This window comes from Procambarus clarkii, chromosome 38 (assembly GCF_040958095.1).
Source record: "Procambarus clarkii isolate CNS0578487 chromosome 38, FALCON_Pclarkii_2.0, whole genome shotgun sequence".
In the NCBI taxonomy this organism is placed as follows: domain Eukaryota; kingdom Metazoa; phylum Arthropoda; class Malacostraca; order Decapoda; family Cambaridae; genus Procambarus; species Procambarus clarkii.
In genome coordinates this window covers 8,794,392-8,814,097 of record NC_091187.1, presented here as the reverse complement: position 1 = coordinate 8,814,097, position 19,706 = coordinate 8,794,392, and the positions used below count along the sequence as shown (strand labels likewise).

The window sequence follows — 19,706 nt, the reverse complement described above, 5'->3', positions numbered from 1 at the left end:
CACCTGGTCCTGCTCCACGTTGATCGTTGGAATCTCTTCAATGATGTAACACTTTAAGGGATCCTAGGGTCCTCATCACATTTATAGTTTAGTGAATATAGGCAACTCGGTGTTGAAGACACCTGGAGCTGAAGGCTTGAGTAATGTTGGCAGTATTCAGAAGTGGTTCAACGGAAACACCGCATAAAGCTTAACAGTAGTTTATTTACTAACTTAACCACTAATACAAAGGGTGCTTGATTTACTTTAGATTGGCGTCAGAAAGGCTATGGTTGTATTAGCGAGACTCTTGACGTCTGGCTAAACGACTCGTATCCACTCGTGGAGAAAAACCACACTTAACACAGTTGACAGCCAATCATTAACACGGCAACCTAACTGCCGGTATGCAAAGGGATCACAAGAGTTCCAACCAGATACTCGGTAATGATGATATGCAATAAACACAACTACACTGTCAATGGGACAGGCAATAACATGCACAATAATAATCACACACAATAACTAAATGTCTGGTGTATGTGAAGCTCACATTCACAGACTAGTGTAATGCCGTGATACCACACAGATAAACACGCATTCACCGTCGATCCACCTATGACCTGTGACAGGTATGAGAAGGTGAGAAATGTGGTTGATCCCTCAGATCAACACAGACACAATAAACAATGACAAATTCTTGTACTTATTTATTTATTTATTTATTTATGCATATACAAGAATGTACATAAGGAATGTGAGGATACAATTATGGTAATTACAGTCTTGTAAAGCCACTAGCACGCGCAGCGTTTCGGGCAGGTCCTTAATCTAAGAAAATTTTAAGGAGGTAAATACTTGCAAAATTTATAGACAAAAAAATGATAACAGATAGGGTACCTTTCCTTACTCACTCACTCACTCAGGCACATTTATACAAGCACTCGTAGGTGGCCTGACAGCTGGCATCGCTCGTAGACACGGAGGGTACTTGCAGTAGGGCGGGCTGTATGCTTAACAGACAGACACACGCGCACCCACTGGCACTGGCGATGAGCAAGGTGGTGACGTCACATAGTAGTGAGGGCGGCGGGCGCCTCGAGGTACAGAGGTACACGCTCGTGGTGGCTGTGGTACCATGCAGGTACACTTGTGGTAAAGTCACACACAGGTTACTAGGCGGCGGCACTGCCTTAGTTCACTCTAAGTCACTCACAACGATCTTTGTCACCAGGGGTTACCTGATACCAGTCTGTTTCGCTCTGGAGATTTGTCACTTTAGGCTTCTGAACAATATATTCACACTCGTGATTCTGGGCGAGTGTGTGGTATATTTTTCAGACGCTGAGTTAACTTGACGGTGAGGAATGGACGGTTGTTCAGTCTATTGGCCGATAGACTGAACAGCTACACGTCCTCTTTGCAAGAGATCCCTCACAAGAATGCTTTACAAGTGCTGCCGGGCATCTCGTGGCACCCAGCACAAAGAGTTACAATTTGACCAATGGCATTGCAGCAAATGAGCGGGAACCAATCATAATGACCGTTCGATGAGCAGTAGCAGGAGTGACGTCACGAACACGTCATAGCTGCTATTCTCCATCGCGCCGGTTAACCCCAGAGGTCAGACGCTGCTAACGTCTCCCCTCTGTCCCACGCGGGCACCAGCCATGTACTCACTGACCCTTTGGTGGCAAGTATGCTTAACTCCCTGTATCTACTACCTGCCTGGACATACGGCGGCCTTCGTATTATGAAAGTGTTCCTGGTTAAGTGGGCATTCTGGAGATACCCAACATGCCAGGACACTATCCAGGGTTAACAGAGATCGGGCCTTGTGCACAAGATCGGTGCACTGTGCACAGCAATGAGCCATTCCAGTCAGCTGTGGGAGAATCTTGAGAGACACTCTCTCACAGACAATCATCACTTTAATGATCTAAATTGCAGATATTTTACAGCACATGATGTAAACAATGTATTAACTCATAATCACAATATCTCTGTAATCAACTTGAACGTTAGATTCCTAGGTAAACACTTCGATGATGTTAGTGCCTTGATTGAAACTATTGGCAACAAATTCTCTTTTATTATACTTACTGAAACATGGTTGAAAGAGGATACTACTCAACTCTTTAACATGCCTAACTACTCTGCAATTCACAACTGTCGTCAACTTCAGAGAGGTGGTGGCACTGCTCTTTACTACCACCAAGAACTAACATGCTTAAAAGAAATTAGAACTAGAGACTACTGTGGTGAGTATATCTTCGCCAGTTTCAGAGTCAAGGGTGCCGAGTCTGTCCTGTCTGTGGGTGCAGTCTATAGAATTCCTAACACTGATGTGTCCGAATTCAACTCAAACCTTAAAATCTAATACTAGATAACAGACTGAACAAAAACCATCTAATTATCGCAGGGGACTTTAATATTGACCTCTGCAAGCCAGAACACCCTACTGCTGTTAGCTTCCTCAACTGTATGAATTCCTGCTTCCTCATACCCTTAATCACTAGACCAACTAGAATCACTGATAGTACTGCCACGACTCTAGATCACATCTGGACCAACATAACCTCTCCGCTTACTTCAGGTATAATCACCGATAGCACTACAGACCATTACCCCACATTTCTCTTAACTAACATTAGCAAACCACCTCTAGAGTCAAGGGAGTTAAGCTTTAGGCAGCACAATGAAACTGCTATAGACAATTTTATAACTGCTGCTGATAATGTCAACTGGGAGTCCGAGTTAGGTAACATAGGGGACATCAACCTAACAATGCAATCTTTTCTTCAAAAAACTCTTAGCCTTTATAACACCCACTGTCCTATGCTTACAAAACAAGTCACAAACAAAAGGCTTAACAATCCTTGGCTTACAAAGGGAATACTTAAATCCATTAATAAAAAACATGACCTTGAGAAGAAGTATAGGTTAGGAACAGTCTCCAAAGAATTCTCAAAGAATTACTCGTTATTGCTATCTAAGATAATTAGACGAGCCAAAACTAAATACTACGAAGATAAATTTACCCAAATAAAGAGCAACATTAAACAAACTTGGAGCACAATTTCACAAATATTGGGATCAAAGAAGTCTTTAAATAACAAACCAACACTCCTGTCCAATAACGATGGTCAGCTTTCAGCCTCTGACACTGCTCTTGAGTTCAATAGGTTCTTCTCTTCCATTGGGTCATCCCTTGCAAATGATATTCCATCTTCCAGTACTGATGTTAAGGACTATCTTACAGGTAACTATCCACAGTCTCTGTACCTAAAGCCTACTAATTCCACTGACGTCAATGAGATAATCCTTTCCCTTAAAACCAAGTCTAGTGCCCTTGAGGAGATACCAACTTTAATTTACAAAAAAGCCTCCAGATTTTAAGCCCCTGCTATTGCATTGCTCTTCAACAAGTCACTTGAACTCCAAACCTTTCCAGACATTCTAAAAACAGCGAGAGCAACCCCTGTCCACAAATGTGGTGATCTCACAGATGTTAACAACTACAGACCTATATCAATCCTGCCAAACTTGTCAAAAATATTTGAAAAACTAATCTATAAGCAGCTTTACTCTTATCTAGCCAAACTCAATATACTTAGCTCTTGTCAATATGGCTTCAGACCCAAAAAAAGCTCTAACGATGCACTTATTAGTATGATTAACTTGATTCACGCAGCTCTTGATAAAAATGAGTTCTCTGTTGGGTTATTTGTGGACCTGCATAAGGCTTTTGACACTGTCAACCACCAAAACCTTCTTCTTAAATTACATCATTATGGAGTCAGAGGACACTCCCTGCAATACCTCAAATCTTATCTTACTGACAGGCTCCAGTATGTTTCTGTGAATAATTCAATTTCTCCTACCCTACCCATCAACATTGGTGTTCCTCAGGGCAGCATACTTGGCCCTCTCCTCTTTCTCATCTACATTAATGACCTTCCAAATGCCTCCCAACACCTCAAACCAATTCTATTTGCTGATGACACAACTTTCTTTTTTTTATTTTTATTTTATTTTTTTTTGAGATATATACAAGAGTTGTTACATTCTTGTACAGCCACTAGTACGCGTAGCGTTTCGGGCAAGTCCTTAATCCTATGGTCCCTGGAATACGATCCCCGCCGCGAAGAATCGTTTTTTCATCCAAGTACACATTTTACTGTTGCGTTAAACAGAGGCTACAGTTAAGGAATTGCGCCCAGTAAATCCTCCCCGGCCAGGATATGAACCCATGACATAGCGCTCGCAGAACGCCAGGCGAGTGTCTTACCACTACACCACGGAGACTGTAAACTTTTTTTTCGGAGACTTTCCTTTTCTCTAGTCCTGACCCTCTTGCTCTAAATGATACAGTGGATACTGAACAAAATAAAGTCCATCTCTGGCTAACTGCCAACAAACTCACCCTTAACATTGACAAAACTTTCTATATTTTGTTTGCCAATAAATCTTCAAATCAAATTAATCTAATAATAAACAATACCCAAATTAGTAAGAAGGTAGATGGCAAATTCTATGATATTCTCATCGATAACTTCAAAGATGATATTCTCATCGACTAGATTCAAAGAAGCAAAAGGCAACATGAAAAGCACATGGAATACCATCTCTAACATCCTGGGAACTAAACAACACTCCCACAACCAGATAACACTCTCTAAGGATGGCCTTACACCATCATCTGACTTAGAAATGGCGAATGAATTTAATAGCTTCTTTTCATCGATTGGTGCTAACCTTGCAAGTAAAATCCCACAGACTCAGACACATATCAACACATATCTCTCAGGCAGCTATCCAAACTCTCTTCTCCTCTCGCCAGTCAGCCCGTCAGATGTTGTGTCCATCATACACTCACTAAAAACCAAAGCTGGGAACATCAGTGAAATCCCATCCATTGTATACAAGAGCGCCTCCCATGCCCTTGCGCCACCTATAGCTCTGCTGTTCAACAAATCCCTTGAGTGTCATACCTTCCCTGATATCCTTAAAAACGCAAGAGTAACGCCAGTTCATAAAGGAGGTAATCCAGCAGACATAAACAATTATAGACCAATATCAAACCTACCCATACTATCAAAAATATTTGAAAAAATTATCTACAAACAGCTCTACTCCTATCTCGTAAAATTCGACATACTCAGCCCCTGTCAGTTTGGCTTCCGCTCCCACAAGAGTACCAACGATGCAATTATTAGTCTCCTTGATATAATTTACTCTGCCCTTGACAAAAATGAGTTTCCAATTGGACTCTTCATTGACCTGAGAAAGGCCTTTGATACTGTTAATCACGATTACCTCTTATGTAAACTCCATCATTATGGAATCCGAGGCCATGCACTGGACTATATCCAATCCTATCTTAGTGATAGACACCAATGTGTAGCCATCAATAATATAACCTCTCCCACTCTACCAATAACCGTTGGAGTGCCACAGGGCAGCATCTTGGGACCCCTACTATTTCTTATATACATTAATGATCTGCCTAATGTCTCTAACATTCTGAAACCTATTTTGTTTGCTGATGATACTACCCTCATTTACTCCAACCCCAACCCACATACACTAAATGATGTTGTTAATAATGAACTAAAAAAAGTCCACCTATGGATGTCAACCAACAAACTAACACTTAACATAGAAAAGACCTACTACATCCTATTTGGAAGCAAATCTACAAATGCAATTCAGCTTCAGATTGACAATGTAAACATTAGCAATAAAAATGATGGAAAGTTTCTTGGCATATTCCTAGACAAGAGACTCAACTTCAGTACCCACATACAACACATAACTAAGAAAGTCTCTAAAACAGTGGGTATACTCTCCAAAATCAGATATTATGTACCTAACTCTGCTCTCATCTCTCTATATTATGCACTAATCTATCCCTATCTCAACTATGGCATCTGTGCATGGGGTTCAACCACTGCAAACCACCTCAAGTCCATCATCACCCAGCAAAAATCTGCTATCAGAATAATATAAAATTCTGCTTTCAGACAACACACAGCCCCCTTGTTTAACTCCCTAAACATGCTAAACATAATCTCACTCCACAAATTCTCTTGTGTCAACTACATTTACAAAACCCTGTTCTTAAATGCAAATCCTTGTCTGAAACTCTTCCTGGACAGATGTAATAGGACCCATTATCACCACACCTGAAATAAATATCTCTTTGATATCCCCAGTTAAACTTAATCTGTGTAAACACTCTATGCAAATAAAGGGACCCAGTTTATGGAACTTTTTTTTTTTTTTTTTTTTTTTTGAGATATATAGAAGAGTTGTTACATTCTTGTACAGCCACTAGTACGCGTAGCGTTTCGGGCAGGTCCCTGGAATACGATCCCCGCCGCGAAGAATCGTTGTTACAACCAAGTACACATTTTACTGTTGCGTTAAACAGAGGCTACAGTTAAGGAATTGCGCCCAGTAAATCCTCCCCGGCTAGGATACGAACCCATGACATAGCGCTCGCGGAACGCCAGGCGAGTGTCTTACCACTACACCACGGAGACTGCTAAACTCACTCCGTACTGAATTGAAAAGCTGTCCAACTTTTACATCATTCAAAATCAATACTAAAAAGTACCTAATTTCATAGTTTTTCACTTTTTGCCTTAAAATTACACTGTATCTATTGCTACCCAATCTCCCAACCTTTATGTTCCCAATTTGAACATCTTTTCCATTGTGATCATTGCTGTCTTCTTATATGTGCTGCCAATCTGTTGTATGGTGTTTATAATAATATAATAATAATAATAATAATAATAATTTTTATTTAGGTAAGGTACATACATAAAGAGATTTTACAAAGTTTGTTGGGTTAATAGATAGAGCTAGTACATACAAAGCCTAAAGCCACTATTACGCAAAGCGTTTCGGGCAGGAAAAACACTACTGACTAAAGCTTAAAACGAATGGGTAAAAAAAATAAAATGTGTTGAGAACAAATAAAAATAGAGGTAAAAGAGGGGGGAACATTGTTGAAAAAGCAGCACAAATACAATTACAAATTATTACAGAAAATTACATTCAAACAGCGTTGTTTTGAAAAAACAAAACAAAAAACATACATGGGTTGACAACAGAGGGGTAAGGTAGGTTACAGGGAATTTATTAGGTAGTGCTTCGCTTTTATCTTAAACTGGTTGAGAGAGGTACTGTCTTTAACATGGTTGGGATTGACATGATTCTTGATGAATCTTTAACATGATTCTTGATGGAAGATGTAATTAAATAATTCACTGTGTCAGGGGACAGGAAGCCAGAGTGTATTCACTCACGTTTGGCTTTTATCTAACGTGAGTGAATACTGACCCCGCCCAGGATGCAACCCCACAACAAGCTGACTTAACTCCTGAGTACCTACCTACTCATTGCTAGGTGAAATGAAATGTGCTCAACTATTTCTGTCCTGCCTGGGATTCAAACCCGGAATTCTCAATTGTGCGTCTAGAACAAACCTGACTGTTATTTTATTTTATTTATAAATCTTGTTTATCTGTATCTTTTGCTACCCAGTCTCCCAATCTTTATGTACCCAATCTGAACATCTTTACCATTGTGATCATTGCTGTCTTCTTATATGTGCTGCCAATCTGCTGTATGGTGTTTATAAATCTTGTTATCTGTATCTTTTGCTACCCAGTCTCCCAATCTTTATGTACCCAATCTGAACATCTTTACCATTGTGATCATTGCTGTCTTATATGTGCTGTCAATCTGCTGTATGGTGTCTATTAATCTTGTTTAAATTACTAATCAAGCTGTCAATGTAATCAATCAGAGCTTTAATATAACAATGTGCTTTAATATACTTACTTATCTCTCTCATCTCATTTTTCTCTTGTAATGTATCTTTATCATTTATCAATTCTGATTGAAATTACCTACTTAAAATTATCTGCTAGATTAAGGACCTGCCCGAAACGCTGTGCGTACTAGTGGCTTTACAAGAATGTAAATACTGTACTATCCAATGTATTCTCACAAACCCAATGTACCTTCTTGTATATATATAAATAAATAAATAAATAAATAAATAAATAACAAGCAAAATTTCCAGGGACACATTCTAAATATATAAAAAAAAGTATCTAAAACTGTTGGCATTCTTTCTAAGATCAGATGACGCTGGTGGCTCTCTATTACTCTCTCGTCTATCCATATCTCAACTATGGTATTTGTGCTTGGGGTTCTACTACCCAAAATTATTTACGTCCTCTAATTACTCAACACAAAGCTGCTATTAGGACAATATCCAACTCTGGCCCCAGACATCACTCGGTACCCCTACTCAAATCTCTGAATATGTTAGATATTAAGTCACTGCACATTCTCTCATGTGTACTCTATATATTTATAACTCTGAATTGTAATATCAATCCTGATCTTAAAAGCTTCTTAAAAGGTTGTAACAGAACCCATGGGCACCACACCAGAAACAAATGGGCACTGCTTTCCCCGGAAAGCGGGGGAATTTCTGATAGAGGAGAAGACGATAGATAGAAGAGGAGATAGAGGAGTTGTTTGCTGACGATACTACCCTTATCTACTCAAACCTCAACCCACATACACTAAATAATGTTGTGAATAATGAATTAAAAAAAGTCCACTTATGGATGTCAACGAACAAACTAACATTAAACATCGAAAAGACTTACTACATCTTATTTGGAAGCAAATCATCAAATGCAATTCAGCTACAGATAGACAACATTAACATCAGTAATAAAAATGATGGCAAGTTTCTTGGCCTATTCCTAGACAAGAGACTCAACTTCAGCACCCACATTCAACACATAACTAAGAAAGTCTCTAAGACAGTTGGTATACTCTCCAAAATCAGATATTATGTTCCTAACTCTGCTCTCCTCTCACTATATTATGCACTAATCTACCCCTATCTTAATTATGGTATCTGTGCATGGGGGTCTACCACTGCAAACCACCTTAAGCCCATCATCACACAGCAAAAATCTGCTATCAGAATTATAACTAACTCTGCTTTCAGACAACACTCAGCTCCCTTGTTTAAATCCCTAAACTTGCTAAATATTAACTCCCTCCACACATTCTCTTGTGTCAACTACATTTACAAAACCCTGTTCTTAAATGCAAACCATGCTCTGAAACTCTCCCTGGACAGATGTAATAGGACCCATTATCACCACACCAGAAATAAATATCTCTTTGATATCCCCAGGGTCAAACTTAATCTGTGTAAACACTCTATGCAAATTAAGGGACCTAGTCTATGGAACTCACTCCCTAGTGAATTGAAAAACTGTAAAACTCTTGCCTTATTTAAAAGCAAAACCAAAAAGTACCTAACTTCATCTATTTAGTTTCCTACACTGAGCTTTAAATTTGCTCTGTACCTAGTGTTACCCAATCTCCTAATTTTTATGTAATATCAAACAACCTTATCATTGTGTTCATTGCTGTCTTCTTTTATGTGCTAGCCATATGCTGTATTGTGACTACCAATTTTTGTCAACTACCATTCAAGCTGTCATTGCAATCAATCTTATATTGTTTCTGCTGTATTGTGCCTACCAATTTGTTGTCAACTACCATTTTTAAGCTGTCATTGCAATCAATCTTAGCTACCTATGTGCTTTAATATACTGTACCTACAATTTTCTCTCATCTTTTTTTTTTTTTTTCATTTCATGTAATCTGTTATCATTTTTTTGTCTATAAATTTTGCAAGTATTTACCTCCTTAAAATTTTCTTAGATTAAGGACCTGCCCGAAACGCTGCGCGTGCTAGTGGCTTTACAAGACTGTAATTACCATATTTGTATCCTCACATTCCTTATGTACATTCTTGTATATGCATAAATAAATAAATAAATAAATAAATAAATAAGAGACATTGGCGCAGCGCTTTCCGCAAACGCTGCGCGCACAGTATGTGTGGGATATTTAAGGGACTAGAAGAGTGCCACCTCTTGGGTGGCTTAATCTTCATCAATCGAGTCCCGTCCCCACTTACGCTGTAGCCACAGCCTGCTTTGCAATGAAACCCGCACTGCACCGACACATGGACCAGTGGTCGGTACCTTGGATTCAGTCTGTTTAACTGTGTTCTCAAACCTGATGGATCTTACGCCAGCTACCTCGGTCCCAGACATCACCCTGTCCGGCATTGTCGTCGTGGGCCCTTCTACGTCTCAGTGCGACCCGCCAGGGGCGGCCTGCCCATCTCAACATGTCCTAAGGTACAGTGGTGTCTGTGTTTCCCCCACCACGCTCAGCGTGCGGGGCCTCCTGTCTAGTTAGGGACGCCCCCCCTGTCTGGCGTGTGCCCAGCGCCGTGTCCCTTGTGGTGCGTGTTGCGCCGCCCTAGCTAGCTTCCTTTCTTTAGAGCATTACTTGTGCGGGTTATTCGGCGCGGTCCTTATCCGCCCTCAGTGCCACGCCCGGGCTTGCATGCTGTGGTGTGCACGTGTGGGGCTCCTTTCCGCCCGTGGGTTGGCATCGCCCCGTCTGGTGGCAACACCCCACGTGGCCAGGCACTCAGTAGCTGTTTTGCCCTAGGCGTCCTTAGGGGCCCTAGTTTACCCCTCGCCCTGGAGGGCGCCCAGGCCAGTTGGCCACGAGGCATGCACGTGTGGCTCCTCTATGCCCGTGGGACGGTGTTGCACCAAGCCTGGTGGCTTCGCCCACGTGGACAGTCTCTCCGTGGTTTTCCTGCCTCTAGGGGCTGTCCTAGGGGCCTTGGCTCGTCTCTCACCCCAAAGGGTCGCCCGGGTCTGAGGGCCATGTGGTGTGCACGGGCTGGGCTCCCCTCCGTCCATGGGTCGGTGTCGCATCACGCTGGGGGCGCCGCCTCACATGGCCGGTCACTCTGTGGTTTTCCTGCCCCTAGCAGGTGTCCCTAGAGGCCCTGGCTGTGTGCCTGGCCTGTCTGGCGTATCCGGAGTGTCTTGTGCCGGCGGGTGCCAGCGCCGTCGTCCCTTGTGGTGCGGGTGTGGCCCCCAGATGTGTGGACTGCCCAGTGTAGCCTGGAAGAAACTGCGGCTCTCAGGCCGCTGGTTTATCCAGACGTCTCGTCTGCCCGGTGTAGCCCGGAAAACCTGTGGCCCTCCCTGCACCCCTAGCTGGGTAGCTGCCGCATGCTCCAGCTGGTCTGTTCCAGCCGCTGTGGTTCCAACTGATGATGTTCCAGCTGCTGGTGGTGCAGCCGATGTTTCTCCAGCTGGCTGGTGTCGCAGCTGATGTCGTTCCAGCTTGTTGATGTTCCAGCTGCTGACGTTACAGACGTTGATGTCCCAGCTGCTGTGGTTCTTGCTGTCGGTGTTCCAGCGGCTGTCGTCCCAGCTGGTGCTGCCACAACGGGTGTTATACTGGCCGTTGAGGTTACAGCTGATGGTGCACCGGCCACAGATGCTCCAGTTAACGATGTCCCAGCTGCCGTTGTTGTAGCTGACGATGTTTCAGTCGACGTTGTTCCAGCTGTTGGTTTCCCGGCTGTCGTGTACCCAGCTGATGATGATCCAGCTGCTGGTGTTCACGCAGCTGATGTTCCAGCTGCTGGTGTTCCAGCTGTTGTTGTACCAGCTGTTGATGTTCCAGCTGCTGACGTTCCCAGTCGATGGTGTTACAGCTGCTGCGGGCGCAGATGATGCTGTACCGGCTCGCTGATGTTCAAGTTGATCATGTTACAGATGCTGATCTTCCAGCGGTTGATGTACCAGCTGATGATGTTCCAGCTGACGAAGTTGCAGCGGCTGTTGTTCCAGCCGCAGATGTTCCAGTTGATGGTGTTCCAGCTGTTAATGTCCCAGCTACTGTTGTTTCTCCTATCAATGCTCCAGCTGCTGGTGCCCCAGCGGTTGATGCTCTGGCCGTCGATGTAACAGCCGGTGACGTTCCAGCTGCTGTTGTTCCAGCTGATGCTGTTCCAACTGCCGTGTTGCAGCCCGATGTGTCCCAACTGCCGTTGCTCCAGATGGTGTTGTTCCATCTGTTGATATTCCTGCTGTGGTTGTTCCAGCAGATGATGTTCCAGCTGCTGTTGTTCCAGCTGGTGATGTTCCAGCTGTTGATGTTCCAGCAGCTGAGGTTCGAACTGTTGATGTTGCTGTTGTCCCCGGGCGCGGGGTCCCTCCCCCAAGTCCGTCTGTCTCCCCCCTTTTGCCGTGCCCGTCTGTCTTATGCATTAGGGTACTATGCATTAAGAATACTTTAAGATGAATACAAGACAATCTCTGGCACGATCTAAAGGACTTCCAGAAGGATTCTAGTCGGTTCCAAGATCGCTTCAAGCGTAACATGACTGCAAGTTACCTTCACGATGACTTCAAGATAACTCCGAGACGACTCCTAGATGGCATCATGTTGACTTCACGATGACGCCAAGATGACTTCAAGACGACTCTAGGTGGAATCCAAGACGTCTTCAAGATGACTTCAGGACGCCCCCAGGATGACTTTAGGACAATTCCAAACGACTTAAGTTGGCTTTAAGATCACTTTGGTGAACCTTCAAGATGTTTTCAGGCTGGCTGGGCCTATAGTGTATTCTTCAGTCCCCCATTCTGCCTTGGGGGTGCTGTTTTCTTTCTCACAGGGCTCGGCGGCGGGTTCCCCCCTTTTCTCTTCCACGCTCCCATGGTCGACTACAAGTTGACTTCACGATGACATCTTGATGTCAGCATGATATCTCCACGTTGACGACTCAAGATGACTCTAGGAAGAATCCTAGATGTCTTCAAGATGACCATGAGAAGGGGACCCCCTCACCACACTCACGTTGCGTGTCCCTCCGCTGCGTATTTGCGATCGCCTAAAAGATGACTGCAGGTGACTTCTTGATGTCCGCATGATGACTTCATGTTGGCGTCTTCCTGACTTCAAGATGATTACAAGTTGATCTGTAGATGACGTCAGGACGATTCCAGGAGGCCATTAGGATGACTTCAAGACGATTCCCAGACGACTCCAAGCTGCCTTTCATGTGGACTGGTGGCATTATATTATATATTACATTATATTATATATTAATTTAAGTTCATTTCTATTCAGTATTGGGTTTATTGTTGGCTCACTTCTACCTGTACTGGATTTTCTGATACTCTATTTTCTGATCAGGGAGAAAAAAGACACCAGCAGTATGGGGCTTATTTATTAAGTAGTAAACTACAAGTAAGTAATTTCTACAGAACACGTAAATGAGGCGGCTATAAGGGAGTACTTGACAAATGCTATAACATAGACGTGGATAACTCTAAGTACAGCTAAATCAACTTAATATGAACACCCATAGTAACATTTAATAAAGTAGGCTTATAGCCAAGTAACAAGATTATTCAAAATTTGCAGAACACCAAATAAGCTTATTGTCTAGGAGTAGAAGTAGAAGTCAAATGTATAACATAACTGAAATAGACAATCAGGACATTTAATGTAAATATAATGGGAATAAACAACGTAACATTTAATAATGAAGCCTGACCAAGAGACCAGATAAGACATAATGCTAAACCCTAGTTGAGTTAATACGGAAGTTAACCAGTGCATGCGGAATTTACATAGAGACTGGGAAATGCCTGTTGTTAAATTGGAGGAGAAATTAACCCAAGCCATGAAGCCGTGCCGCCAAGGAGTAAGGATATGGCCGCTGCTTTACACAGGAAAGCAGAGGAATTTCTGATGGGGAAAAAGACACTTGTGCAGGGCATTCCACAGGCACTGTGTGCGCAGTATAGGGGGACATATAAAAGGAAATGGAAGACGGGTCCTGACTTCACTCTTGTTCCCGCCATGGACCGCTTCACACGAAACGCTCCGCACCGCACCTCAACGACACGCGGACCAGTCGATGGTACCGTGGGTTTAGTCGGCTTAAACTGTGTTCTCAAGACCCAATGGATCAGTGGTGCCCCTGCCAGGGGCGGCCTGCCCAACTCAACATGTCCTAAGGTACAGTGGTGTCCGTGTTTTCCCCACCACGCTCTGCATGTGGGGCCCCCTGATCAGTTAGGGATGTTCCCAGTTTCTGATGTGTGCCCAGCGCTGTGTAGCGCCGCCCTAGCTAGCTTCCTTCCAGGTCTTTATGCCTCTCCCTAGGGCACAAGCCATGCGGGATGTCTGGTGCGGTCTTTCTACCTCAGTGCCGCGCCTGGGCGTGTGTGCCGTGGCGTGCCTGTGTGGGGCTTGTTCCGCCCGCGGGCTGGCGTTGCCCCAGGTGGCGACGCCCCACGTAGCCAGGCTAGCTTCAGTGGTCTTCTGCTCCTAGGCGTTGTCCCTAGGGGCCCTGGCACGCCCTGCACTCGGCTCCCTTACGCCCGTGGGCTGGCGTCGCCCCACGTGGCCAGGCACTCAGTGGCTTGCTTGCCCCCAGGGACACTAGCTTGTGCCACGCTGGAACGTGCGTGCCGAGGCGTGCCCGGTTGGGCTCTCTGTGAGCGGCTTGGTGTCGCCCTTGGCAGTGACGCCACGTGGCCACGTTTCAGTGGTCCTCTGTCCCTAGGGGCCCAGGCCCGCCTGCACCCTGGTCGGTGCCCGGCTCTTCGCCCACAGGATGGCGCCCCGTCCGGTGTTGTAGGCTTCCTGGCCAGGCCCCCGCGCCTTCTGCCCCTAATGTCGTCCTTAGGGGCCTCGGCCCAGTCAGCTCCTGGCGTGCGCCAGGCTGCCCTATGCCAGCAGCCAGGCGGCCCCCGTCCGGTGGCGAGGCCCCTCACGGATAGCCACTTCGTGCCTACTTGCTAGGTTTGGCCCCTAGGGTGCCTGGTCTGCCCTGCACCCTGTGGGGCGCTCGGTTCCCTGTTCTTCCCGCGGGCCGGCGCCGTCCTCTCAGTGGCGTCGCCCACGTGGCATGGCACTCTGTGGAGCGCTTGCTCTGGGTTGCTTGGGGCCCTGGCCCCAGGCAACGGGCGCCCCGCTGCGCGGTATGTGGGGCGCCCACGTGTCCGGGCTCTCGGCGGCCCGTCGCCCTATCAGTTGTCCCACGGGGCCCTGGCCTGTTTACCCTGATAGGCGGTTGGGCCTCAGGGCCCGGGGTGGGCGCATGTTGGTCCTTGACGCCTGTGGTCGGGGTCCCGCCACGTGTGGGGGCGGCGCCCACGCGGCCAGCTCTCTGTGGGTCTTCCTGCCTTGGGGGTGCCCCTAGGGGCCCGGGCGTGCCCAGGCGTGTCCGGCGTGCCTTGTGTCGGCGTGTGTCCGGTGTGTGCCAGGGTTGCCGCCCTTCGTGGTGCGTGCTGTGCGCGGTCACTTCCTTCCTGTCTTAGCACCCTCTCTTGGGTGCTAAGCCATGTGGATTATCGGCGCGGCCTTTCCTGGGGTGGGGCTTGGCCCGCCTTCATGCCGTGCCCGGGCGTGCCCGCGTGTGGCGGGCATGTGGGGGCCTTCCTCACCCCCACGGGCTGGAGCCGTCCATGCCTGGTGGCGATGCTCCCTGTGGGCAGGCACTGCGGCTTCCTTGCCTCTACGGGCTGCCTCAGCGTCCAGGTTGGTTTTCACCGTGGGTCGGCCGGCCTTGGAGGCTAGGTGGCCACGTGTCCATCGTCTTTGGGGTCGTCCCTCCGGGCCCTGGTTTGTTCTTAGGCGGTGGTCCCCCCCCCCAGGAGCGCTCGGTGGACCCCCCCCCCTCCTTCGTCCCTTCGGGTCCTCATTGGGCCCACTCGGTAGTTGGCGGGAGGCCTGGGGTGGGCCCCAGCCTCGGGGCTAGGCGGCCAGTGCCTGTAAGGTCCTCTGGCCTGCGGGCTGAGAGCCGCGGTAGGGTCCCCAAGCCACAAAACCTAACGAGTCACGGCAGGTTTTGTGGCTTGGGGACCCTCTGCGGGGCCCCCCGAGCGTGGGCCGTGCTCCCCTGGGTTCCTTCAGGCTGGGTGATTTTGATGCCACGGGCGTCCGCGGGCTCCTCAGGGGCCCCGCCCTCCCTGTGGAGGAACGGCGGTGTCGTGATCCCGCCCTGCCCAGTTAGGACTCCTGTCGCGGCCTGTGCTGCATGCCGGGTTAGGTCTCCCCAGACCCTTGCCTGCCCGGTGTAGCCCGGAAGAAGACGCGGCTTCTCGGCCGCTGGGTTCTCCAGACATTCTGTCTGCCCGGTGTAGCCCGGATCTTCCTGCTGGCTTGGCCAGCTGTCGCTCCCCAGCTAGTGAGAACATAGCCATTGTTGTCACAGCCGTCCTAGCTGCCTTCGTTCAGGGGTTGATGTCCAGCCAAAGTTCTTCCTGTGATGAGTTAAGCCGACGATGTTATTCAGAAGATGTCCCTGCCACTGTGTTCTAGCGGCCGATGTTCGGTTTGGGTGATTACAGCTGGTCCAGCTGTCTGCCCTAGTGTGCGAGCCGCCGCTCTTTCTTCCGTTGTTGCTTCAGTTTTGGTGTTCCAGCTGCTGTTGTTCAGGTTAAACACGGTCCAGCTGCTGACATTCCAGCGGTTGATGGACCAGCTGCCATGTTCCAGCTGAAGTTGTTCCAGCTGCCATTGTTGCAGCGGTTGTTGTTGTTCCAGCTGCTGATGTTTCAGTTGATGCGGTTCCAACTGTTAATGTCCATGCTCTGCAGTTCCTGCTACCGATGTTTCCAGCTGCTGTTGTTCCAGCTGTTGGTGCTCCTACTGGTGATGTTCTAGCCGTTGATGAGCCAGCTGATGACGTTCCAGCTGTTGTGGTTCCAGCTGGTGCTCCAGCTGCTGGTGTTGCAGCTGATGTGTTCCAGATGCCGTTGTTCCAGATGGGGCTGTTCCATCCGTTGATTTTCCAGCTGTGGTTGGTCCTGCGGATGCTGTCCTAGCTGCTGCCGGCCAGCTGATGATGTTCTGGCTGTTAGTGCCCCAGCTAATGTTGTTCCAGCTGCTGAGGTTGCGGCTGATGGTGTTCCAGCTCCCGGTGTTCCAAACGACGTCGTCCCAGCTGACGACGTTCCGGCTGGTGTTGTTGCTGGCAGCTGATGTGCCAGCTGGCGGCTTCAGCCGAAGCTGTTCCAGCTGGCGTTATCCCAGCTGCTTTTTGTTCCAGCTACTAATGTTCCGGCAGCCGATGTTCTAGCTGTTGGCGTTCCAGCTGTCGAGGTTCCTGCCGTGGACGTTCCTGCTGCTGTTCCAGCTGCTGATGTTCCAGCCCCCGAAGTTTCAGCGGGCGGTGTTCCAGCTGAAGCGTTCCACCTGACGATGTGCCTATTAATATTATTACTCTTTTCCAGTTTATTGTATTTTATTGTATTTTATTTTCAGTTTCATATATTAAATCCGGTATTTTCTAATGACTGTTATATTCCAGCCTTATTTTGAGCTTAAATTGTTTTGCAGTTGCACTTCTACTTACTGCTGCAGTTTCCCCTTGTGGCTCCCGTTGCCGCTATTTATTATATCTTCAGCAGCTGCTGAGGTTCCAGCTGCTGAGGTTCCAGCTGCTGATGTTCTAGCTGTCGATGTTACAGCTATTGCTGTTTCAGCTGTTGTTATTCCAGCTGCTGATGTGCTAGCTGCTGATATTCTAGCCCCTTTTGTCAGGGGGAAGCTTTAGCTTTAGCTTCAGTTCGTTCCCGACGTTCCCTTAACGCTAGTTCCCAGGTTCCCTTAGGATTACTCTATGTTGATTCAAGACAACTCCGGCACGACCTAAAGGACTTCCGGAAGGCTTCTAGTCGTTCCCAAGATCGCTTCAAGATAACTTCAAGATGACTCTTGGTGAACTCCTGATGACTTCCTGACGACTTCCCGATGTCTTCAGGATGACTTCCAGATGACTGCAAGTTGACTGCAAGTTGACTTCAAGATGACTTCAAGATAACTCCGAGATGACTCATAGAGGGCATCATGTCGTCTTAACGATGACGCCAAGATGACTTCAAGGTGGCCTCTAGTTGGTTCCTGGACGACTCCGGGACGCCCCCAGGATGTCTTTAGGATAATTCCAAATGACCTAATGTGGCCTTAAGTTCACTTGGCGAACCTTCAAGATGTTTCAGGCTGGCGGGGCCTATAGTGTATTCTTCAGTCTCCCCTTTCTGCCTGAAGGTGCTGTTTTCTTTCTCACGGGGCTCTGCTGTTGGGGGGGAGGGGGGGGGGGGGGAAGTCCCCCGCCAAGCACTCTTCCTGCTCCCGATGTCAAGTCGACGCCACGTCGACTCCAAGATGTCTTCTTGTTGCCAGCATGATGACTTCTCGTTGACGTCATGGTAACTTCAAGACGACTCTAGGACGTATCCTAGACGTCTTCAAGATGCCTACTTGATGTAGGCATCTTGATGTAGGCATTTATTATCTTTAAGATTATTTTACTTTACAATTATCATTTGTCAAATTTTTTTATATATTCATCTTGACAGTCTCTACTGATTTTTTGTTCTCTCCACCAAACTTGTGTATCCTCCATGGCTATCTAGTGACCTTAATTCTACCTCTAATTGTTTCAATTCTTTTGTTTACTTGCATTTATTGCTGTGTCTTGCCATAATTATTCTCTAATTTAGCAGACTCAATACTTTGTAAACTCTTATTGTATTGTTATATTATTATATTGTTGTGTTTTGCTATAATTACTTTCTATTTTACAGCAGATTTGTTTTTCATCTGTTCCTGTAACTGCTTATCTTATTGTATCGTGACATTCTTATCTATATTGATATATAATATTTAAATAAATAAATATGTTTATTCAGGTAAGGTACATACATACAAGTGATGTTACATTAATGGATTGATATATAGATAGCGCTAGTACATACAATGCCTAAAGCCACTATTACGCAATGCGTTTCGGGCAAGAAAAACATTAATATCTAGAACTTAATACTAATTGAGCATAAAGAATAAAAAGTGTTGAGAACAAATACAAATAAAGATAAAAAAAAGGGGGAACATGTCTGAAAAAGCAGCACAAATACAATAGGTTGACAAACAGTGTAGATTAAACTAAAAAAAATAACAGACATGGGTTGACAATAGAGGAGTGAGGTAGATTACAGGGAATTTATTAGGTAGTGTTTAGTTTTTATCTTAAACTGGTTGAGAGAGGTACTGTCTTTAACATGATTGGGAAGGTCATTCCACATTCTGGGTCCCTTGATTTGTAGAGCATTTCTAGTTTGACTAAGTCGTACTCTAGGAATATCAAAACTGTATTTATTTCTGGTATGGTGCTCATGGGTTCTGTTACAACCTTCAATGAAGCTTTTGAGGTCAGGATTGGCATTACAGTTCTGCGTTTTATATATGTATAATACATATATATAATGTATAATACATATATATAATGTATAATACATATATTATCTATCTATTGTTACTTACAGTGTACCTGAGAGTACTTGTAAGCAATCTACCTCATTTTTCATTTTTGCTCAATTTGTTTTTGTATTGCTTAGTCTTGTTTATATTTTTGTTTTGTATGTCTATATCTTGTGTTTTGTATAGTCCATGTGACTACACCATGTGACACTATGTGACCATGGTGTTATTGCACATAAAATGCGTTCAAAAGGAATTACCGGAAAAATAGGCAGATGGATCTACAATTTCCTGACCAACAGAACCCAATGTGTAATAGTCAACAAAATAAAATCCAGCCCATCAACCGTGAAGAGCTCAGTCCCCCAGGGTACTGTGCTTGCTCCAGTACTTTTTCTCGTCCTCATTTCGGACATAGACAAGGACACAACCTATAGCACTGTATCATCCTTTGCAGATGACACTAGGATCTTCATGAGAGTAGGCAACATAGAGGACACGGCGAA

The 19,706-nt window shown here is 45.8% G+C and overlaps 1 protein-coding gene across 1 annotated transcript; it reads left to right on the top strand.

The window, feature by feature from the left end:
* Positions 1 to 11,240: 11,240 nt before the first annotated feature.
* LOC138372161 (serum response factor-binding protein 1-like) lies at positions 11,241 to 11,648 on the top strand. The gene has a single exon (XM_069337472.1). It carries the CDS (start codon positions 11,241 to 11,243, stop codon positions 11,646 to 11,648), a length of 408 nt encoding a protein of 135 aa, XP_069193573.1.
* Positions 11,649 to 19,706: the final 8,058 nt, after the last annotated feature.